The sequence below is a fragment of the Aotus nancymaae genome, unplaced genomic scaffold, assembly GCF_030222135.1.
Source record: "Aotus nancymaae isolate 86718 unplaced genomic scaffold, 86718_ANA_hifiasm-v0.15.2.pri h1tg000059l, whole genome shotgun sequence".
Classification (NCBI taxonomy): Eukaryota; Metazoa; Chordata; class Mammalia; order Primates; family Aotidae; genus Aotus; species Aotus nancymaae.
This window is the reverse complement of record NW_026988473.1, coordinates 49468680-49493476: the sequence shown is the minus strand read 5'-3', so window position 1 is coordinate 49493476 and position 24797 is coordinate 49468680. Positions and strand designations below refer to the sequence as shown.

At 38.4% G+C, this 24797-nt stretch overlaps 1 protein-coding gene across 1 annotated transcript in view; it reads right to left on the bottom strand.

The window, feature by feature from the left end:
- Positions 1–259: 259 nt before the first annotated feature.
- Positions 260–24797, bottom strand: part of RNF141 (ring finger protein 141) — a 42301-nt gene continuing 17763 nt past the window's right edge. Inside the window, exons 3-6 of the mRNA XM_012456671.3 lie at positions 23942–24050; positions 15004–15185; positions 8531–8638; positions 260–3036 (exon numbers count right to left, since the gene is read on the bottom strand). Of these exons, the coding sequence (XP_012312094.1) occupies positions 2886–3036; positions 8531–8638; positions 15004–15185; positions 23942–24050 (550 nt within the window). The 3' untranslated portion in view covers positions 260–2885. The remainder of the gene's footprint in view (positions 3037–8530; positions 8639–15003; positions 15186–23941; positions 24051–24797) is intronic.

The following is a 24797-nucleotide window of genomic DNA, read 5'->3' as shown; positions in this document are numbered from 1 at the left end:
CTCTAAATTCAGTACATAGTCAAATTCATTTTCTCAAACTAAGGTTCTATACATAATCAGAGTAAACCCTCTGTTACTGAGTTAGGATAGGGAAAACTTTATAACTTATAAAACAAATTCCTTAGAGTTCATGAAACCACTTCACAAATCCTAGAAGGCACACATTATATTTCCTATTATAGTAAGTACATTTAAGTACTTCATATTTAAAAAAGACAAAGCTGTACAGAATACAAAAAGTGTACATTTCATCCATCAAATTTACAACTTTTATGATTAGTTATTACAGTAGAACCTACCTAACAGTCACATCTAAAGAATTATCACCCAGTTTAATAGAGCGAACAAAGAGCTGTGCTCATTTATTTGATATTTGATAAGGCTAATAATATTTTATATTCACAGTAGATCAGTAAGTGTCTTGGAGCTCATATTGTAAAATAAAAAGGTTTGGGCCCTGTTGAGTCACTGGTCTCATTGTTAAATAATTCCTTGAAAGGTGAAGGATTCTGGGTGATAAAATCATTGGCTATCCCTGGAAAGATGCAAAATTCTGTAAGGTAACTTTGTTCACGTTTCAGAAACACTTTAAAATGAGGCAATCTGAATTAAACTCAGCAAGTCTAATCCAAAAGGACAATTTAAAATCTTTGAGCTGGAAAAGATCCCAGTGGATCATCTATCCCAAGGTTTTCAAAATATGTTCCATGGAATACTAAGAAGCTATGGAGGAGATACAGGGTTCTGCAAATTTGACTTGAATTAAAAAAATTTTTTTTAAAAACAACTCCCATTATACAAGTGTGTTACTCACTAAATTCAAACATACTGGCTATTACCAATGCATTAATGTGTTTTTATTGGTTGACTTAATCATATTTATAATTTATGATAAAATATGACTTTTATATAGGGGGTAGGATGTGTGTGTATGCATGTGTGTTTAAGGGTTCTGTAAGATTTTCCTTGAAAAAGTTTTTGCTGCTGACATAGTGGGAAAACCACAAATAAAGTCTCAGTTTCTAAAGTAGGAACCTACAAACAACAGTAAGAGACTTTCTCAAGGTCACACAACCACCAAGTGCATTGCCAGGTTGATATGATGGAACCCCTGGAACTCTGCTTGCATAAACCTCCATAGGGAGTAGTTAGCTATTTGGTATTTAGCTGTCCCATTATGAATGTCAATGGATTAGTCTTCAGCATTTTTTGGGGCAAGATCAAGCTACCTTGGAATTTGAAATTTCAAACTACCTTGAAATATCAGATGTTTTTCCTTGAAATTGATTTAACTTTATTTGCTTGCCTATTAAAATCCTATTATCCAAAAATTCTGTCATCAATCAGTGGCAACTTAAATTGTGTACCCTGGTTTAGGAAAATAGTAATATTTGCAACTTATGAAGAAGTCAGAAAAGTTACATGGAATGTTAAATTTTAAAGGAGGCAGGCCCTTGTTTTATTACATGCCAAAATGTTAACGTTAGAAATTTAGTTGATAAGCAAAAAAATGGTTAAGTTATGACTGAAGATCACAATTCCATTATTACTATATTCTTTTAGACTATTTTAATGGAAAGAATTTTCAATGGAAGTACAGTGAAACAGCAAGAATGCCAAATTATCTTCTAATTTTCGGACGTATTTTACGTATATACGGTAAAAAAGCATCACTCTATTTTCTTGTCCTTTTTTTTTTGAGAAGGAGTCTCACTCTGTCTCCCAGGCTGGAATGCAGTTCCACCTCCCAGGTTCAAGCATTTCTCCTGCCTCGGCCTCTCGAGTAGCCGATATCGCAGGTACTTGCCACCACGCCCAGCTAGTTTTTGTATCTTAGTAGAGACAGGGTTTCACCATGTTGGCCAGGCTGGTCTCAAACTACTAACCTCAAGTGATGCACCCACCTTGGCCTCCCAAAGTGCTCGAAATACAGGTGTGAGCCACCATGCTGGCCTCTTGTCTCTTAATCTATGAAATTTGAGGACCCTGAAATCTCAGAAACATGTTTTCAAGTTAAGGGGAAAAAAAGCACCATAAACCAATATTAAATGACTTATAATAATTTAGAAATACAAAATTTGGTATCTGTGATGCAGAAAAGTTTCCTTCTGAAACTCCAAGATGTGTGAGCATTATCAAAGCCATTTAGAACAGTTATGCAGCTGTGGGAAAGCATTTCCAGAACAGCCAAGAAAATTCCCCAGGAGAAATCCATTTGCAAGGGAAAGTCACACCCAACTTTATAGGCCTCACCCAAATTATACAGTATGGCAAAAATAAGCAAACAAAAAAATCTTTAAGTACAGTAGTTCCAAAACACACTGCTAAAGTTATGAAATAATTGTGGATCATTTCAAGTAAAAATTATTAAAGGAGCAATAATTAACCACAAGGGGGCATATATACTCCTTAGATTCCAGCAGAAACACTAGTTTTAAGTAGTAACATGCACTTTGATGTATGCTACATTTTCAGTCACTTAAAATTTCCTCTCTCAGATGGCTACAGCTTTTTAATATTTGAGGTTTATTTTATATCTAACTAAAAAGATTCCAGAATACTCCTGCCCCACAAAACAGTAGTGTTTCAGAAGCCTCTGGAAGTGTTGCTGTTACCTTTAGCAAAGAATTCAGGAGCAATTAGTTGTAATACAAATTTGAACAGATAAATAATAGGAAAATATGGTTTAAAACAGTAGCAAATTTTAGTTTACCAAAAATGAACATGGGAGGTTTATTTTTTAAAGTGGGACAAATGATCAGAGTAGCAAAAATAAAAGGGTGGAGAAAATGGATTTTTCCGTGTCTGTGCCACAACCTTGCGTTCTTCCCCCATGATCAAATATTTGTAGCCTACAATAGCAACAGAAGACCTTCGCTCCAAGGTCATGGCCTGTGGGGCTGGCCTGCCTCATCAGCCATGTTAAGAATATAGTTAGCCATATCATCTTCAGTGGGTGCATCTGATACCACCCAAGATTCATTTGCTCCAGTCATCTGTAGGCGACAAATAGGGCAATTCCTGTGTCGATCACTCCTATTAGAGAAGTCAAAACAAGAACAGTTTGTTTTCTTTTTCCTTTTTTAAAAACAGGATTTTTTAAAGTAATACATGTACATGGCTTTTAAAAAGAAAATAGCATAAAAGTATACAGTGAAAAATAAATCTCTCCTTCCCATCTCAATCTTCAATTCTCTTTCCCAGGGGCAACCACAGTTACCAGTTTCTTATATTCCTCTAGAGATAAACTAAACTTGATTAAGCTTATGTGTACACAGATGCATGTGCATGTGCGTACATGTACACACACACACACACACACATCACTGCTCTACTTGTCAATATCTTATAGACCATTCTTTTTAACATACATTGTATAGCTATGCCATAAGTTGTTTAACTAGTCTCCCACAGGACATTTCATTTTTTTCTGTCTTTTGTTGCTACAAGCAATGCAGCAGTTCACATCCCCATACCTAAACAGGTAAAGTTTTCCTTTAAAATCAAAACTCCTTGTGAGTTCTAAGAGGAATCTCCTTCTCACCCATGGAAGATTTGGTCAAAGTGTCAAGTATAAATGCTTATATTTTGATTATTTAAATGGAAGCCATTACTCTAGAAATAACTTCTTGGCAGTAGAAGGGGAATATGACAATAGGAAAGGATATTACTAATTATTTTGCTAAGTAATATATACATGACTTTCAACAATATTATCTGTTGCCTGCTTAAAGGTCTGACAAAAATTCTTATGGCTTATAGGCAACAGGAAGATTTGTATAAAAATGGAGCATACAAAGTTTAAAATAAAAGAAACTTTACATGCATAATACTTTTTCTCACAGGGAGAGAACTCAAATATGATCACTTAAATAAGATTATGTTTTCCAAAAGGATTTTTTTTGTCAAACATTATTTTGGAAATTTAAAAAATACCGTATTTGAACCAGAGACATATCATGCAGGGATGTTTTTCTTTTAATCTGTCTGTGAAATCTGGGACCAAAGTAATTATTTATATCAACTGCTTTTTGGCTTTTATGCAAAAATTTTTAGAACTTTGTTCCAAAAACTAAATGTGAAAGCTAGAGTTGGCATATATTATTTAGGTTGATTTCTGGTTCCTCAGAGATATTTTACAAGATAATTAGATGTGTGCTCTTCTGTGCACAAAACATCACAATTTAAAAATAGCTTCTGCTTCCAACCAACAGAGGCTAGATCTTCCCACTTAAAATTACTAAAACAACGGTTTCATATAATCTTTCAAATACAGCACTGGCCATCAGGCAACGAAGGACAGTGATCCCTGGGACATGGGAGGCGAAGAAGGTGAGATCTATACTTGCCCCAGCTTATAGCCTTGAGAGTTTCTAGCCCCTGATCAAGAAGGGGGAACCTTGATGGAACGTGGCAAACTTCTTGAGCTGAACAGACAGAGCTGAAAATCTCAGGGGGCCAAGCAGCTAGAGTTTACAGAGCAGAGTAATGGAAAGCTGCACAGAGGGAAAATTCCAGAGGTCTACAGAAGTGTCCCTGCCAGAATACTCAGCGGAGTGCTGATCAGCGTGTGCACGTGAGGATACTACCTGAGGCTGAGCAATCACTCAAAGGGCTTTGAGGGGATAGTACCCTAAAGCTCAGTGGGCCTGGGATACTGCTTGTTCCACCAGCCACACTGGAAAGCCTCATCACTCTTTGGGCATTACTAGAGTTCTCTAAAGGGTCTTGCTATTAGTGGGACATAATTAGTTCTAAACTAAATACTGCTCTGGTCCTGCCTAACAAATCACAAAAGTAAGATCCAAAAGAATCAAACTGTTTCCAAGTCACTTAACTATATTCCAGAAAAAAGCTCAAGAATATTTATAGGAATACAAAAATATCCAATACCCAAAAGGGTAAAATTCACAAAGTCTGGCATCCAATTGAGACTACCAGACATACAAACAAGCAGCAGAAATATATAACCTATAATGAAGGGAAAAATCAATCACAATCACAACCACCCAGAACTAACACAGATATTAGGATTAACAGATAAAATGGAAAGTTATTGTAACCATATTCTATATAGTTAAAAAACTAGAGGAAAGATCAAAGATATTAAGAAGAGACATGGAAGATAATAAAAACCCAAATCAAACTTCTAGAAATGAAAACTTAATTATCTGAGGTTAAAAAAAATACACTGACACATAAACATATGTGTTCATTAAGGCACTGTTTACAATAGCAAAGACCTGGAACCAACCCAAATGCCCATCAATGATAGACTGGACAAAGAAAATGTGGCACATATACACCATGGAATACTAAACAGCCATAAAAAAAGATGAGTTCATGTTCTTTGTAGGGACATGGATGAATCTGGAAACCATCATTCTCAGCAAACTGACACAGGAACAGAAAACCAAATACCGCATGTTCTCGCTGATGGGCAGGTGTTGAACAATGAGAGCACGTGAACACAGCAAGGGGAGCATCACACACTGGGATCTGTTGTGGAGGGGACTAAGGGAGGGACAGTGGGGGTGGGTGGGGAGGTTGGGAAGGGATAACATGGGGAGAAATGCAAGATATAGGTGATGGAGGGATGGAGGCAGCAAACCACCTTGCCATGTATGTACCTATGCAATAATCTGCATGATCTGCACATGTACCCCAGAACCTAAAGTACAGTAATAAAAAAAAAATCACAAGTACCCCAGAAAAAAAAATACACTAGATGGAATTAATGGCAAGTTAGACAGTGAAGAAAAAAAAGACCGGTAAATATGAAAAGGGTATCTATTCAAATGAAACCCAATAGTAACTATCCAAAATAAAACCCAGAGAAAGACTCAAAAGAGAAAAAAAAAAGAAGAAAAATAGCACCAGTGAGCTGTGGTACAACTTCAAGTGGGCTAATATATGGTCATTGGAATCACAGGAGAGGGGAGAGAAGATAGAAAAAAAAATCTGAAAAAATAATGGCTGAAAAATTTCCAAACTTTATGACACTATAAATCTAATCCAAGAAGCTCAGTGAACCCCAAGCACAAGAAACATGAAAAAACTATTCTAAGGCACATCATAATCAAAGTGCTCAAAACCAGTGAAAAGAAAAAAAAACCTTAAAAACAGAGGAGGAAAAATGGCACATTACCTACAGAGGAAAAAAGGATGACAGAGTTCTCATTAGAAATAATGCAAGCGAGTATGAAGCAACATCATTAACATACTGAAAGAAAAAATAAAGTTTAGAATTCCGAATCAGAAAAACACTTTGAAAAATGGTATTTGGACATTCAAGAAGATCCTATGGAATCTACAAAAATACTACCAGAACTGATACATGAGTTTAATAAGGTTGCAGGATATAAGTTGATATACAAAAGCCTATTTTATTTCCATACACTAGTATCAATCATAAACTGAAAATTTTAAATACCATTTAAAGCATCATAAAAATATGAAATACTTGGGGATAAATATCAAAGATATGCAACACTGAAAACTACAAAAATTGGTGAGAGAAATTAAAGACCTAAATAAATGGAGAAATATACTGTGTATGTGGATAGACTCACTAGTAAGAAATTCACTCTCCCTCAATTGATGTATTTATTCAATGCAATCCCAGTCAAAATTAGCTTTTTGGCAGAAATTGATAAGCTGATTCTAAAATTCATATTGGAATGCAAAAGACCTAGAACAGGCAAAACAACTTTGGAAAAGAACAAAGTAGAAAAATTAACACATCCTGATTTTAAGACTTATTATAAAGCTACACTAATCAAGGTAGTATGCTATTGGTGTAAACTAGTGAAACAGGTCAACAAAACAGAACAGTCCAGAAATAGGCCCACATTTTCAACAAAGGTGCAGAGGCAATTTAGTGAAGATAGCCTGTCAGCAAATTGTGCTGTAGCAACTGGACAGCCATATGCAAAAAATAAAGAAATAAAAAAAAAAGAAATTTGATTCCGTAACTCATCATATAAAAAATTAACTCAAAATAGATTGTAAAACTAAAAAATTATAAAACTTTGGAAGACAGAAAAAAACCTTTGTGATCTTTGGTTAGGAAAAGAAATCTAAGAAAAGATATGACACTAAAATCACTATCTATAAATCACAGACTGATAAATTGGACAACAAAATTAACATCTTCTACTCCCTGAAAGACATTCTTCAGAGAATTAAAAGACAAGCCACAGAGTGGGAGAAAATATTTGCAAACCACATATCTAATAAAGGACATATATCCAGGATACAAAGAACTTTCAAAACGCAATAGTATGGGAAAAAATCCAATAAAGAAATGGGCAAAGATTTGGATGTACTCTTCACCAGAGAAGACACACAGATGGTAAACTGGCATATGAAAAGGTGCTCAACATCTTTAGTTAGTAGGGAAATGCAAATTAAAACAACAATGAGATATTACTACACACCTATTAAAATGTCTGAAATTAAACCATACCAAATACTGGCCAAGGACGTAAAGCAACTGGAACTTTCATATGGTGCTAGTGGGAATGCAAAATGGCACGACTGCTTTGGAAAATAGCTGGCAGTTTTTTTTTAAAGTTAAACACACACCTACCATATGATGTAGCCATTCCACTTCTGGGTATTCACCCAAGAAAAAAAACAAAATACATCCATAAAAATGACTTGTCCATGAATGTATCTAGTAGCTTTATTTTGTAATAGCTAAAAATGGAAAACAATCTAATTTCCCTCAATAGGTGAATGGATAAACAAACAAGCTATGGTAGCCACTTAACAGACATTACTTAGTAATAAAAAGGCATGAACTATTGATACATACTACAACATGGACAAATCTCAAGATAATTGTATTGAATGAAAGAAGCCAGACAAAAAAAGCACATATTATGATTCCATTTATAAAAAGTTTAGAAAATCCAGATTATTTTATAGAGATTGAAAGGAGATTACTGTTTGCCTGGGGACTAGTGGAAAGAAGTGGGAAGAAGGCTTTACAATGGGGATAACTTTTAGGGGTTATGGAGATGTTCACTATCTTGATTGTGATGATAGTTTTTATAGGTGTGGATATATGTTTAAACAAATTATACATTAAATACATGTAATTTATTTTATGTATTTTATAAATTATTCTAGATGCTCACATCTTATTTTGTAAAATAATGTATTTGACTAGCTGATTAGGTCGAGTATTCAAGGATTTATTCCTTCTAAACACACATACAGAATAAATGGTGAAATGAGAAAAAAGGAGGAAAAAGGGATATGTTTGATTTTAGACTCAAGTCAGGTACAAATTTTCATACGACAAAAGTGTCAAAAACTAAGCTACACCCCCACGTATAATAAATGTTAGGTGTAAAAATAAAAATATTTTTAACCAATAGAAGGCATGACATAAAATTCAAAGTACTAAAGAATAAAAATTACTCTCATACTTAACTACAGTATTTTTGCACTTTTCAAAGTTTATTCATGTACACTATCCCATTGACCTCGGCCTATTCCATGAAGGCAGTAGGTAACTTACCATTTATCAATACACTTCTGACAAAAGCTGTGAGCACAAGGCAGGATGAGGTCAGCTCGCCCGTCCATACAGATACAACACTCCTCTTCATCAGTCAGCTGCTTTACCCTGCAATGTGAAAACTGAGCTGAAACAATGATATTCTCTGTCATTATGCTTTACACTTTGCTTTTTGTTGCTTTAAAAAGCATTATTAAACACCTATGTGCCCATGGTATAAAGCACAATATGACTCATGTGCAAAATCAGCCTAAAATTAACATCTTTCAGGGATTAGAAAATATATTAGGGAAGAAGTATTAAAAGAGGTACATTTCATAAAGACTAAATAAAAGATACATTTTGTGATAGTTAAAGAAAAGAAAATATAGGCAAAAAGTGGAAATAGTCAAATCTTTCTGGAAATAACTCATTTTAATCACATTGGATCTATATAAAAAATTCAACCAATATAGTTATTGCATTACTTAAAAACAGGGATACGGTCTGAGAAACTCATTGTTAGGTGATTTCATTGCTGTGTAAATATCACAGTGTACTTATATAAACCTAGATGGTTTAGCCTAGTACATACCTAGGCTACAAACATGTACAGCATGTTACTGTATGGAACACTGTAGCCAACTATAACACAATGGTGGGTATCTGTGTATCTAAATATATCTGGACACAGAAAAGGTACCGTGTAAATATGGTATAAAAGATTAAAAATGGTACACCTGTATAGACACTTACCATAAATGGAGCATGCAGGCCTGGAAGTTGCTCTAGTGAGTGAGTGAGTGAGTAATGGTGAGTGGATGGGAAGGCCTAGGACAGGAGCGTCCAATCTTTTGGCTTCTCTGGGCCACAATGGAAGAACTGTCTTTCTTGGGCCCCATATAAAATACACTAACACTAACAATATCTGATGAGCTTAAAAAAAAAAAAATCACACAAAAAAAATCTCATATTATCTTTTAAGAAGGTTTACGAATTTGTGTTGGGCCACATTCAAAGCCATCCTGGGCTGCATGCAGCCCATGGGCCACAAGTTGGACAAGCCTGGCCTAGGAACATATACCACTTGTACAGTAGTATACAGACTTGATGAACACTGTACACTTAGGCTACACTAAATTTATAAAAATATATTTTTTTCTTAAATATTAACCTTAACTTACAAACTTTAAAGTTTTTTTAACTTTACAAACTTTTTAATTTTTTAACTTTTTGACTTTTTGTAATAACATTTACCTTAAAACACCAACATATTGTATAGCTGTACAGAAATATTCTTATTTTATAAGCTTTTTTCTATTTTTAAGATTTTTTAACTTTTTAAACTTTTTTCTTAAAAACTAAAACACAAACACACACATTAGTCTAGGCCTAAACAGGGTCAGGATCATCATTATCACTGTCACTGTCTTTCACCTCCACCTCTTGTCCCACTGGAAGGTCTTCAGGGGCAGTAACATGCACAGAGGTGTCATCTCATTTGATAACAATGTTTTCTTCAGGAATACCTGCTGAAGGGCCTGCCTCAGGCTATTTTACAGCCAACTTTTTTTTAATAAGTAGAAGGAGCAGATGCTAAAATAATGATAAAATAGTATAATAAATGCATAAGCCAGTAACATAATTATCAAGTATTACTATACATAACTGTAAGTGCTATACTTTTATACTGTGAGCAGCACAGTAGGTTTGTTTATACCAGCATCACCAGACACATTTGAGTAATGCATTGCATCACAACATTAGGATGGCTACGACATCCATAGGCAATAGCAATTTTTCAGCCCCAGTATAATCTTATGGGACCACCATCATATATGCAGTCTGTCATTGACCAAAACATTGTTAGGTGATTCATGACCATGTAATTTATTCACTATGTGTAATACAAAGCTCCCTAAAATATGGATCCTGCCATCAGGGCCTTACAATGCTGACACTGATAACGGGCATATAAGCGAAAGAATAGCTTAGTCTTAAGTGACACGAGGGAATAGAAAGCAGTCTGTCCTCGAGGAGCTCTTCCATCTTCTTGAGAAAAAAAAAGAAAAAAGATTTCAAACATTTTGCTCCAGCCACAATTCAGAGTGCCCCTGAATGAGCCATATGCCTTTGCACATGGTATCTTCCTTTCCTGAAATTGCCCTGTGAGTTTAGTAAGCTCCAACCTCAGTAACTCAGATCAAAACATCATCTCTCTGCTCTCAAAATCAACATTTGCCTCAATTAAAGGACTTAAATATTGCATATTGATTGGCTGGTCTCTCCATAAACTGTAAGCTCTTTGAATATGCATGTTTGTCTTAGATTCTCAATAAACATTTCTTGATTTTAATTTCTTTTAAACTTTGTGCTTTTTTTGTAATTTTTAAGGTTTTCTTCATCAAACATGTATTACTTTTGTAATCATACAAAACTGAATGTTCCAAAGTATAGCCACTAGATTATAAACTTCTTAAGGGTAGGAGCTATCACTATAGGTTTTTCATTCCCTGCTGTGCTTGAGATAGTACTTAAAATTTTGATTTGAACATAAATGAAATGTCAAACGTATATTAAATATAGTAAGTGCTAAGTAAAGAAGGAAGAGATGAATATATTTCAAACTTGTTGAAAAGATGAGCTAGAAAAATAACAGGATTTTAATGGAGGACATTCTAGGTACATAAACCAAGTTGTAGAGGTCAAAAGCAAAAGCATGTGTGTTTATGCCTTTGTATACTATGTATATGTAACCAGGAAGCTGGCATGATGCTTGGGTATAAAAAGTGAAGAAAAAGATTAAAGTGGAGATAATCTGACCTTTAAATGTCAAAATACTAAGTTTGAACATGTTCTGACAAGCAAACTAGAACCAGTGTATAATCGAGGGGTAGTGAACTCCCACTGAAATGGTACTTTAGGAAGATTAATTGGGAATGCAGTATGAGGAACAGTCTAGACAAAGGAAAACTGGTTACGGCCTTATTTCAGCAATTCATCAGAGAGATAATTAGGTCTAAGAAGCATTATAGAAGACAAATGTTTTATATGGTAATAGATTAAGTGTTATGCTTTAGTAATAGCGACAAGAGGGCAGCCACTGAATTGGAAAACTGAATAAAAACCTAGATGGATGTGGGCCTAATGTATCTGAGTTTCCTATTTTATATATATATGTATGTATATGTATGTTTTCAGTTCAACATGTAAGTGCCTTTTAGGTCTGTACCAGACCCAGATGAATTAGGGTCTCCACCTTTAAGGAGCTTACAATCTTCATCTAAGGATGTTGGCCTGGGTGTCAGTAGCAGAGACTGTAACTGAATCCGTACAGAGTGATGGAATATTCTGAAGGCTGGAGTTTAAAAGTGAGAAACAGGACTACAAAGAAGAGCATTGTGGAGAGACATAAAAGAATGGGAGACACAGAAATAGCCAGTGGAACCAGTACAAGGTTCTGTGAATTTTCTGCTACCTTCCTAGCAGCACAGTGACCAGATGGAAGGAGAGTCCTGTGCTGTTTGTTCCTGTTAGATCACCTGTAGATTGAAGTAGTTGGTTCTATGCCTCATACTCTGAAAGGCACACATACTGACAGAGAAAAGATCATCTGGGAAAGCCTCCAGTATGTAGACGAGACCCACATAAACAAAGGCCAAAGGAACTGGGGGTGCTTATCCTTGAGAACAGAAGGCTCAGTGAGAATTTGATGACTGTTTTCAAATATCTGAGAAGTTGGAAGAGAGAACAGATTTGTTTGGAGGAATTCCAGAGGGTACAGCCATTGAAAGCAATAAATGGAATATAGTAACAATTTAATAATAATGACAGTTAACCCTTATAGACTAATTATTACGTGCCATGCACTGTTCTAAACACCTTATGTCTTTTAACTCTCTCAACAGTCTGATAAAGCATATGCTATAGTTATTACCCTCTGTTAGAAGATGAGAAAACTGAGGAAACAGTTTGCTTTGTCAAAAAAAATCATACAGGAGTGGAGCCCTGGATTTGAACACAGGCACTTTGCTGCTAGAGTCTGTGCTGTACTACCTCAAGAAAGATTTTGGCTACTCTGAGGAAAATGAAGCAAAAGGAAAAACTTTATAGTGATTAAAGCCATCTGATCATGAAAAGGCTTACTTTTTTGAGGCAATGAGTCTCATGTAACTGCAGGTGTTACTTCTATAAGTAGGACTTGGCAAAATGTGGGTAAGCAGAGTCTTGCTATTCAAAGTGCCATCTGAGGATTAGCAGCATTGGCCTTACCTGGGAGCTTGACAGACTCACTGGCTCCTCCTCAAAACCACTGAATATTAAAGTTTGAGAAGCTCTGTGTGCAAGATCTTTATGCACCAGAAAGTAATAATGCAGAGGTTAGAGCACAGCTGTACTGCCAGACAGGCCTGAATGTGAGTCTTAGCTAGAACAATTTCTAATCATGACATTTATTCAGCTAAATCTCAGATTCTTTGGCTGAAATGGGCTGATAATTGTTCTCCCATATAGGGTTGTGAGAATTTAATGTATAAACTCATTAAATTCTCACAACCCCATATGGGAGTGCAATTATCAGCCAACACTCATCACAACTGTACAACACTCATCACAATTCTATACCCTATAAGTAATCAATAAATGTAAACCATCAATGGAACTAGGCATCAGATGTAAATAAAGCTCAATTACATAAATGTCCCTTAAGACCTCCTTCAACTTAGAAAGTCTCTTTCTATGAAGTAGTGTATAAGGATATTATTATAAGCCAAAAACCATACATAAACAAGAAGCACCCCTAAGAAACTAATCAGCAACTGAGTTTCCAATTTTGAGGGCACAGGAAAGTGCTAACACCTTTACCTTCTTCATTAAGAAGACTGCAACAAGAAAAAATATTTTCTTTTCATGTGCTACCACATAGCTTAAATACATTGGCAAACACCATCCTTAGCTTTTAAAACAATTGAAATAATAACCACCATTCAGAAAAGAGGAGAAGAAAAGCAGAAAAATCAGACCCCTGTCTTTGAAAGATTACAGAATACAGGAAAGACAAGCCTAAACACTGCCCACAATGTTCTAAAAGTCACTTGGCGTATCGGTAACACTTGCATAAGCCCAAACCTAGAAAACCAAATAACTATATTAAAGATAACCAGGAAATAATACACGGAAAATACAGTTTAACTGTAACACAGTACTTGAAAACCAGTTGGTTAAAAATGAACCAGAAAATGCAAGTGTAAATAGAGCAGTAAAAAAAGAAATCACTGTTAAGCACATTCTTAACTTTAAAGTAAAGGACACAGTGAATACAGATTTCTGCTATATACCCAGTATGACAGTAAGACGGATGTCAACATGTTTGGATCCATGTATATCTCTTTCCAATGAGACATTTACAAATTTAAATTATGATCATGATTGTCAAATGGCAAAGATGGGAGCTTTCATGTGCCAAAAGCAAAACAGAGAAGGAAAAAGGGGTATGTTTGATTTTAGACATTTATTATATGTGGGAGTGTAGCTTATATTATATGTGGGTATGAAAATACAACAAAAGTGTCAAAAACTAAGCTACACCCCCACATATAATAAATGTCAGGTGTAAAAATAAAAATATTTTTAACCAGTAGAAGGCTTAGATACAACAATAATGTATTAGGCCTGAGTAAACAAGCACCATCAGAGAAAACTCTGGCTAACTTCATTCCCTTCTGGTAATTCAGTATATGCATTTGGTTCATTCCTGAATGGACTGCCAAGTCCTGAAGCCAACATTTAAAATTTTAATGCTTCAATTAGACATTTGTAAGAAAAACCGGGATGATTCTGTGAAATTCTTGGACCTAATTCCCTAAAAAGCTTTGACTGTCTAAGAACTTAAATACCTATTATAAGGAGGGTGTTAACTATCTCCTTCATAATGCATGCATATAGAGTGGATTCCTGGAGACCAGTGTGACAGAAACATTAACTGATATGAGCCACTTTATTTATTTTTTTGAGACAGAGTTTTGCTCTTGTTGCCCACGCTGAAGTGCAATGAATGGCATGATCTCAGTTAAAGCAACCTCCGTCTCCTGAGTTCAAGTGATTCTTCTGCCTCAGCCTCCCAAGTACTAGGATTACAGGCATGTGCCACCACACCCAGCTAATTCTGTAATTTTTTTTTTTTTAGTAGAAAAAAGGTTTCACCAAGTTGGCCAGGCTGGTCACAAACTCCTGACCTCAGATGATCCACCCACCTTGGCCTCCCAAAATGTTGAGATTACAGGTGTGAGCCACCGCACCAATCCAAGCCACTTTAGTTTAGCACTGTAACAACATCCGAAACACAGAGTAACTCCAAAACTGATCTTAAATACAATACCAACTGAGAAAAAAAAGATTTAAGATGCTAAAGTCAGCACCAGCAAAAATATTAATAAGATTTTAGTTGTTTGCATATTGGAAAAAAAAGTGAAATACAGTAATTATGCGTTATATACCTTCCCATCCAAAAACTAGCCTGACAAGATGTTACAGAGGACGAGCTTTCATCAGGTTCTTCAGAGGTGGAGCTTTGTGCTAATACTCCTGCTGCTTGACTTGTGATATCTTTATAAAGTTGAATAAACTGGTACAAATTCATGATCCGTGATGCCTCCACAATGCCACTGCTTTTGTTAATCTAAAAAATACAAAGAATATGAAAAACAGAAAAGCTGATCATTTCTGGGACCAATTTTTCCCAAAAAGGGGGAACAAATGTGTAGTGAAACATCCTAGGAAATAGAGGAGTTTTCAGGATTTGCAAATTACCTAAGAAAGCAAGAGTGTGAATAAATAATACCATGTCCCCTACATTTGTGGTGTTCAAAGCTCTTATACAAGTTTATCTCATTTAATACTCAAAACAACCCTGTAAGATTAATTAGGCATTATCCTGTTGATGGGTGAAGTAACTTTCTCAGAATTAAGAAATAAATTTTAGAGATCAGTATTGACAAATCTTTCACTTTAACTTCTTAAAGCATTTCTTAACCAAAGGATTCATTTGAATTCAACAATCACATGAGATTCTACAACTCAAACAAGTACTTTCTTAAATATCTTTAAGTTCTATTTTGTACCAAAACTTCTAAAGCAAGAAAATTGTTTTAAAATAATTCCTAATAAAAGGTGGCTTTCCCAGAAGGTCATTTTGAGTTTTATCAAAAAACTCCTTTAATATGAAGTGAAACCAGTGGCCCAAAAGTTGTACCTGTAAGGCCGGTCGCCTTGCTGGGAGCATGGATGCACCCCCCCCCAACCCTCGCCGGGAGCTTGGACACACCCCGTCCCTCGCGGGGAGCTCGGACACACCCCGTCCCTCGCGGGGAGCTCGGACACACCCCCTTCCCTTGCCGGGAGCTCGGACACACCCCCCTCTCACTGGGAGCCCGGAAAAAAGCCCCGCCAGGACCTACCCGATACCATTTTGTCCCATCTGGGCCCCACTCCCTGCCTGCCATTTTGTTCCATCCAGGCCCACTCCCTGCTATTTTGTCCCACTCACCTTGGGCACAACCAATCAAACGCCTCCACTCCCTATAAAACCCCACGTCTAAGAGGAGTCCGTGCGACTTCTCCGGCCCCTCCTGTTGGTCCACAGAACCTCGTCTGGGGGCCTGAATAAATTCCTTCGCATCAGATCTTCTTGTGCTGGCCTCAGTTTCTTCTCTTTAAGCTCGGCAAGAACAGACCTTACAAATGGTGCCGAAACCCAGAGGGGTGTTGTAAGACCCCTCCTGGGGGAAACTGATTCCTCCACACAAAGCCGGACCGGGGAGCAGCCCTTTCACTGCAAGGTAAGACTTCTGTTGCCCACTACCCCTCCCGCTGCTTGCCTCATCTCATGGACTCCCTGCTCACAATCGCGGCTGCGTCGGGGGCTCCTTCTCGTCTCGTCTCGAGGACCTGAGTGTAAGAGGAGACGTACCTACACTCTTGTCTTCTCCCCGTGAGGGGTTTCTCAGGGTCAGGATTTTGGGGGAGATGTCCCCACTTTCCTGAACGCTCTCGTTTTCGATGCTTGGTAAGTGCGGCCTGGGACGCCTAGCTGCTCTTCCGACCACCCCCGCAGCAGCGACTGAGGTGTGGGTACTCAGAAGCCCTCCTGTTTAAGCAGCCCTGCCTCACGGCAGAGCCAAACCCGCCCCCCGGCTTATACCAAATTCTTTATTCTGAACTAGCCCATTTGGCATAAAGGCTCTCGTTAAGTAAAAAACTGTATTTTCGGTTTCTTTCTCTGTTTCTCTCTTTCTCTCTTCCTTTCAAAATGGCGGCCATACCCCTGCCCTTAAGATGGCAGCCGCTTCCCGCTCGTAGCTCTCTCTTTCTCTCCCATCTAAGATGGCGGCTGTGCCTCGCCCTTAAGATGGCGGCCGCTTTACACTTTTAATTCTAGCCTTCTCTCTCTCTCTTCCTAATTCCGATGCAAGTGAGTGAGTGAGTGAGTTTATGTGTTAGTCCCACGGCCTAACAGCTATGGGGCTTGTGTGGGCCTCAACCCGCGGTTCCACAGGGACATGGCCAGAAAGGCATCAGACTGGTCGCCCTTCTGGGGGGCACCCACCCTTTGTCCATCAGTCTTGTATGTGGTACTGTCTTTATTATAGCCTCTAATTTCCCATGTGGCAGATAGCCCTAGCCCTGTCTCTTTTTGTTTTCTTCCTGATAATAATCATTGTAAACGTGCAGGCTTTCTGGTATCTTCATTCCCGCCCCACCCTCTGTTCCTCTTGCACCACTGCCCAGGTGCTCCCAGCCAAAGAAACCTCCTCTTTGCCCTTAGCCCCTCTACCCTCCTCCTCTTCCTTTTCTGACCCTAATGTGTCTGAGGAACTCTCCTCTCCACTGGCCCAACCCAATAATCCTCCGCCTTATGATAGACCTCAACCCCCTTCAGCTCCTCCACCTCCTAATTCCAACCTGGCCTCTCCTGTTAGTGCACACACCCGCTCGCACTGTGCTTCTAATGACGAAAACTCCCTCCTTTGCCCCCTCTGTGAGGTGGCCGGAGTAAAGAGCATTGTCCAAGTGCACGTTCCCTTCTCCCTCTCCAATCTATCCATCCTCACCCCAAATGAGCGGGACCAGGTTTTTACAGCAGCCCGAGCTCTTGTAGCAGCCCTGAGGCCAGCAGCCCACCGAACATCCGGTGGGGGAGGTCCACTGAAACCCTTCCAAAAGGCTCCAAGGGTCCGGCCCAGGCCCTGTTTCAGATGTGGTCAAGAGGGACATTGGGCCCGGCAGTGCCCCTGTCCTCGTCCACCTCCCGGACACTGCCCAAACTGCAAACAGACTGGACACTGGAAGGTTGATTGCCTGTCCCGGACCACAGGCCCACTCCCCGCACCTCTATGTGAGGAGCAGGCCAGTCTGCAGAAAGCAATCCCTTCATTTGAATTTCTCAGCCTTCTGGACAACTGATGCAGCCTGGACTTGAGGACCCCCATCACCCTTGCCGAGCCCAGGGTAAAGCTGCAGGTAGCGGGTAAGTCCATTTCCTTCTTAGTGGATATGGGAGCTAACTATTCTTTCCTACTCAGGGCCTAGCATACCTTCCCAGGTCTCAGTCCTTCTTTACCATTCCTCTACACTCTGAGTCTTACTTTCTCTTTGAAAATCCTTCAGTCAGCCTTCATCCCACTTCTCTACTCAACTCGGTTACTTTGTTTCCTCTTCCATCCCATTCCTCTTTCCCAGCCCATTCCTGTCCTAAACTAATGGATACATTTGTTATACCTTGAGAGGGCCTGTCTAATCCTCTCTCTAGCCCAGACCTTACCTTTTCACCTCCAAGAGAGTACTTTTGGTGTAATGGGACTCTAACCAAGGTTATAAATGCCTCCCTTCCCTCCCCCTGCGTACCTGTTACTCTAGTCCCACAGTTAAAGGTATATGGGCAAGCCGAGTTCCTATCCCTCCTTACGCCTCCCACTGTTCGCTGAAACAAACGAGCAGTCTTCCTCCCAATAGTCATTGGTCTCTCTCTAGCATCCTTTCTAGCAGCAGCCAGACTTGGGAGCGGTGCCCTAAGGTACAGTGTCACATCAGCCACCCAACTGGAAGACAAGCTCCGTGTGGCCACTGACGCGTCACCTGCCTCTCTGGCCTCCCTCCAGTGACAAATCACGCCACTGGCCCAGGTTCCTACAAGCTCGTATGCAAGAAATTGGACAAGTGGCTGTTAACCAAACGCTGCTTCATCCCTTCGTCCGATTCTCAGTTGAGGCACCAGCCAACTGACCAGTCTCCCTTACTCCGCCCCTATTCAGCAGGAATTAGTCAGAAAAAGTGGCACCCTCTATCTATCATCAAAAGGTTGGAATGTAAGGCCAGTTGCCTTGCCGGGAGCATGGATGCACTGCCCCCCATCCCACCGTCGGGAGCTCGGACGCTCCCCCCTCCCTCACTGGGAGCTCGGACACACCCCCCCTCCCTCGCCAGGAGATCAGACGCTCCCCCCCGCCTCGCTGGGAGCTTGGATACACCCCCTTCCCTCACGGAGGGGAGCTCGGACACACCCCCCTCCCTCGCGGGGAGCTCAGACACACCCCCTCCCTTGCAGGGAGCTCAGACACACCCCCTTCCCTCGTGGGGAGCTCGGACACACCCCCTTCCCTTGCGGGGAGCTTGGACACACCCCCCCTCACTGGGAGCCCAGAAAATAGCCCCGCCAGGACCTACCCAATACCATTTTGTTCCATCTGGGCCCCACTCCCTGCCTACCATTTTGTCCCATCCGGGCCCCACTCCCTGCCTGCCATTTTGTTCCATCCGGGCCCCACTCCCTGCCATTTTGTCCCACTCATCTTGGGCACAACCAATCAAACGCCTCCACTCCCTATAAAACCCCACGTCTAAGAGGAGTCCACGTGACTTCTCTGGCCCCTCCTGTCAGACCGCAGAACCTCACCCGGGAGCCTGAATAAATTCCTTTGCATTGGATCTTTTCGTGCTGGCCTCAGTTTCTTCGTTTTATCCTCGGCGAGAACAGACCTTACAGTACCTTTATAGGTTGTACCTCTCCTCCATCCAGTTTACAATCTAATGTAGAAGGTATTTGGGGCAAGTGGAGGGGAATGCTTTCCTAAGCTTTGGGGAGTCATGGAGTGAGGCATAATAAAATGAGTGATGCCAGTAAGGTGATGGTATAATGTTCTTGGATGAAGAACTTGACAAAATCAGAGAAAGATTAGAGATGTGAAAGACTTCCTTTCAGCACAAGACATAGGAAGACTGGGGAAGAAGAAGTAAGCCATGAAATCTATTAAGTGCATATCAAAGTAAGTTGAACAAGCAAAATCAGAAAATACTTAGAAAGAAATGAAGAATACAGGAAAAGAGATAAAGATAGAGGGCCATAAAACTGTGACTTAAGTTAGATTCTGAAATGTGTTGATGGACCTAGCAATATCAGAAAGTGAGGTAGTTAGATTATGCATTTAAAAATATTATCTAACATTTGAATATTGTTAATGAAAATAGTAATAGCTGTAACACATTTATTAATTGCTCACTATTTGAGAAGGCAGTGAAAGAAAGTACTGAGACTCAAGAATGAGTCATATACCATACTAAGAAATTTTAGAACCATCTCTAATTATTAGGAAGTTGATTAAATTTTGGGAAGGTAAAATCTATTGGAGATGCAAATATACAGGGTTATTTGGAATAAGAGACTGTACATGAAGTAGGGAATAGAATTTAAAAGTAACAGGAATTTATAGAGGCTTACAAAACAGATCTTCAGAGCTGAGGAAATTGGGGTAGTCCTTTGGAACTGCATAGTACAGAAGAAATTACAGAATAATCTATATAAGATTAGTACAAAAATAGCAAAGTATCACACTGTAACTATTCTCATCATAGGATTCCTGAAACAAGTATTTATTGAGTATTCATTATGTGGATGTTACTGGTACTATGTGCACTGCTCTAGGCACTAGTGACAGTGTGTACAAAACAAAATCTCTGCCCTCAAGCAAGTTACATGATAGGTAGGACAGACAGACAAATAAAATACAGATTAGGCTAGATGAAAATAAGTATAATGGAGAAGATGAAATGGGGTGAAGGAATGCTGAGGCATTACAGGGAAGGCCTTACAGAGAAGCTGACATTTAAGAACTGAAAGAGGTGCAGAAATGAGTCATATAGGTATCTAGGGGGAATATCATTCCAGGCTGATAGAACAGGAAATACAAAGCCTGTTTAGAAGTGTACCTGGCAAGGAAAACAAAGAGTCCCACAAGAAGCCCAGTGTTTGGAACAGAGCAACAGAGGCAGAAGACAGAGGAGAGGGTGAGGTGGGAGCAGAATATATAGGACTTTGCTGATTTCAGTAATAACTGTGGCTTTGATTCCAAGTGCATAAGAATTCACTGGAGGGTTTTGAGCCAAGAAATAATATGATCTAATTTACATCTCAAATTGTGATGTGGAATAGACTGGTTGCTGTGCTTGGAATAGACTGGTTGTTATGCTGAGAACAGAGAGAAGCAGGGCAAGAGCAGAAGCAGGCAGTTAGGAGGCTACTGGAATAATCCTGGTGAGAGAGGATGGTCATTAGAAATAGGGTGGTAGTAGCACAGATGGTAAAAACTGGCTAGATTCTGAATACATTTTGAAGAGAAACGTGACAGGATTCACTTATGGATTGATTGTGAGGTATGAGAGACAAAGAAAAGTCAAGAATGATTCCAAGAAGTTGGTCTAAGTAAAAAGGAAAATGAAATAATACAATTCATACAGTCCTTAACAGACACCTTAGTATCCAATTTTTAATTAATCTCTTACTTTTCTAATATTATTTCCATAAAATAGTCCATATATTTTAGATCTTTTTTATAATGGATTAAATATTATTTGAGGATAATCATAGCAGATGGCAGATAGTCAAGATAAAGACTTAATGTAAATACAAAGGGTTAAAGTACAAGTTTTTTAAAGTTGTTTAACATTAAGAAATGTGAAGCTTTCAGCCTCCTATCAGTTTTTCATGGTAGACTTCACCACTTTCTAATATAAATACTGACCTCTCAGATTCTTTCAGAAAGAACCTAAGGAATGCAAATAAAAAATTTTCTTTAGAGTAGCTCTAAAATCAAGAAAAACCACATGAAAAAATATCTAATTGTGTTTAGTACTTTTGTTTCTCTACTTAGAATCTTATTTTAAGGAAGATGTTTAATCACATACAGATGTTAGAGATACTGAGGCAAAAAAGGAATTTGACTACTAATAAAATTAAACCTTGTCTGTGTTTGTCAAAGAGCAATAAAAAACTAAGGGATGAAAAACCTGATATATTCACATTCCCTTAGCTTTCTACAATTTATATTGGCCTCTTCAACATGAGCTGAGTACTTTATGAAATAAAGATGGACAGTAAATATAATTTAGGTAATATATTGTATCACTGAACAAGGAAAGCTTCAGCCTATCCCAGTCATTTAAAAAGTATTATTTCAACAATTTTTTTTTGTTCACTTAACATATACTGAATTCCTACCATATGCAAAGCACTATATTACAGGCTGTAAGAGATACGAGAATGAATCTAGACATAGTTCCTGCCCTCAAGGGGTTACTATCTTAAGGGGAGCTAAGAACTTAAACAAATAACTTTTTTTGTAATGCAGAATTTAATTATAAAGTATAAATGATGTGCTGTTGGAATCTGGAAGAGACAAGAGAAATCGTATCCAGAAGACTTAATGGATGAGATGATATCTGAGGTGGACCTTTAGAGACATCAGGTTTAGATATGCAGAAATAAAAGATGTGGCAGAAACTATTGGCTGATTATCCAAATACCATTCTTTCTTTTCACTGCCAGCAGAACCTGATTTTTTGTGTCCACCATTCCCTGAAATGACTCAGGAGTCAATCCTGGTTAGTCGAATCCAAACCAATCATGCTAATCATATTCCCTCTGCCAGTGTAGGTGTATGAAGGGGATATGACCCAATAGTGACCAGTGAGTTCAGAAGTGACATCTGCTGGGTCTTTAATTTAACCAATCCTACAGAGGGTTGCAGCTAGGATCCTATGGAGCTATGATTTGTCGATAAGTGAGAAAATAAATATTGTTTTTGTTTAAACTGGTTTAACAGGAATTTTCTATGACTTCCTAATGGAAGGAATGGACATCCTAGTTAAGGGAACACAATAAACAGAAGCACTGAACTAGAAAAGTTAACATAGAATGCAGAGCAAAAGAAGATAATCATAACTAATGCAGAAAAGATAGTTTGGAGCCATATTGTAGGATTTGGGGCTATTTGGTAGGCAAGATGGAATTACTGAGGAATTTTAAACAAGGCAGTGATCTGACAAGAGCTGTGCTATAGAAAGGTTAATCTCACAGCAGCATAAATTAGACTTTGAAGAAGAGTTTGGAAGTATAGAGATTAATACAAAATCTGTGGTAATCTGGATCAGAAGAGAAAGATCAGTCTGTTTGAGAGCATGAAATTTGTCTTATTTATCATATATTCCCAGTGCCCCTCACACCTGAGCTTAAATGTTTATTTAAATAAACTGGAAGCGAAACATAGTATGTGTAAAACTGCCAATCAACTGAGGAAATAAGGCGCATTATCTGGGTAACTTCTAGGGTCCGTGACTCAAGGGAAAAATCTCCAAACCAGGGAGTCTCTATGGGTTGATCAGGAATGAATTTCAGAGCACTCATGAAAGCCCAATTTATGGTTTATATGCATATGGATGATTTTGTTGTTTGTTTTAGAGCCAGCGTGGGGAGAGGAGGTGGCCTAATAAAATTCATACCTTCATTTAATCAAAAGGTCTATGGCCTCAAATAGGTTAAGAATTGTCTATCTGAATCCACTTAATGGTGGCTGAGGCTTTCTAATACTCAATGACAGCTGCCATTGTATTTGTAGTGGAGTTAGAGGTGAACTAAGAAACACAATGCATTGATGGCAAAAAATCTATCTCATAACTAAAAATTACTAAAAAGCAAACCCAAAAAAAACTGTTTCAATGGATCTTTTTTTTTAATGAATGTATTCTTAAAAGAAATAATCTTGAGATAACATTAATTTTTCAGGTATCATCTTAAAGCTAAATAGGGTGTCAACTTAGCGCTCTATAGTCAGCTACAAATCCAAAAACAGACAGGTTAGTATGATGTAATGGTTAGAGATATTGGGGCAAAAAAGAATTTGATTATAAAAACCCCTGTTATATAGCAATTAGACAACTCTAAGATTCAAACAGCTAGCTACAAGGCAATAACAGTATCAAAACTATGTTTTACAAAACCACCAAGTTATTAAAATTTATATGCATTATATTATCTTACACTATTAAATATGGTTCTGGCCACCAAAAAAGCTTAAGCTCAGAGGTAGAAGTCTCTATCAGTCTCACCTTGGTACAGACCACCCGTACAACCACTTTCCAAAAAGCAGAGGAATCAGACCCAGGTTGTACCTCAAAGAGAAGATGTTTTTCCTGGCCAGAAGCCACTTTAGCAGTTCTGAAAAGATAAAAGCACATGTTAATTTTGTAAAAAAAAATCATCAATAAAATAATAGAGCTGTAAAACTAATTCAAGAAACACTTTCAAACAGAAGGAAATATGAAAAAAACATACAAAGACAAATAATAATGATTATACTAACTAGATTCTTAAAACAGGGATACACAATATTTTGAACATAAACATGCAACTTAATTTCTAAGGTTTTTAAAGTCAACAGCTTAGTGGGATGATATTTATAAATCTCTCTTCGTAACATCTATATCTCAATGGTCTTTAAATTTCTAACAAAGACATTTAGGAAAAAGAAGTCTGAGAAATCAGAGACTTAAAAAAAATGGTGGGCTGGGCACAGTGGCTCACGCCTGTAATTCCAAAACTTTGGGAGGCCGAGGTGGGTAGATCATGAGGTTAGGAGTTCGAGACCAGCCTGACCAATATGGTGAAACCTTGTCTCTACTAAAAATACAAAAATTAGCCGGGTGTGGTGGTGTGCGCCTGTAATCCCAGCTACTCAGGAGGCTGAGGCAGGAGAATCGCTTGGACCCAGGAGGCAGAGGTTGCAGTGAGCTGCGATCACACCATTGCACTCCAGCCTGAGCAACAGAATGAGAGTCCGTCTCAAAAAAAAAAAAAAGTTAGCTAGTGTCATTTATCAAAATTTTGACTATTACTTAAAATGTATATAAAGCATGAAAAACACCTTGCCCTTGGTTGAGTCCTTGTTTAAGCAACAATATTAAC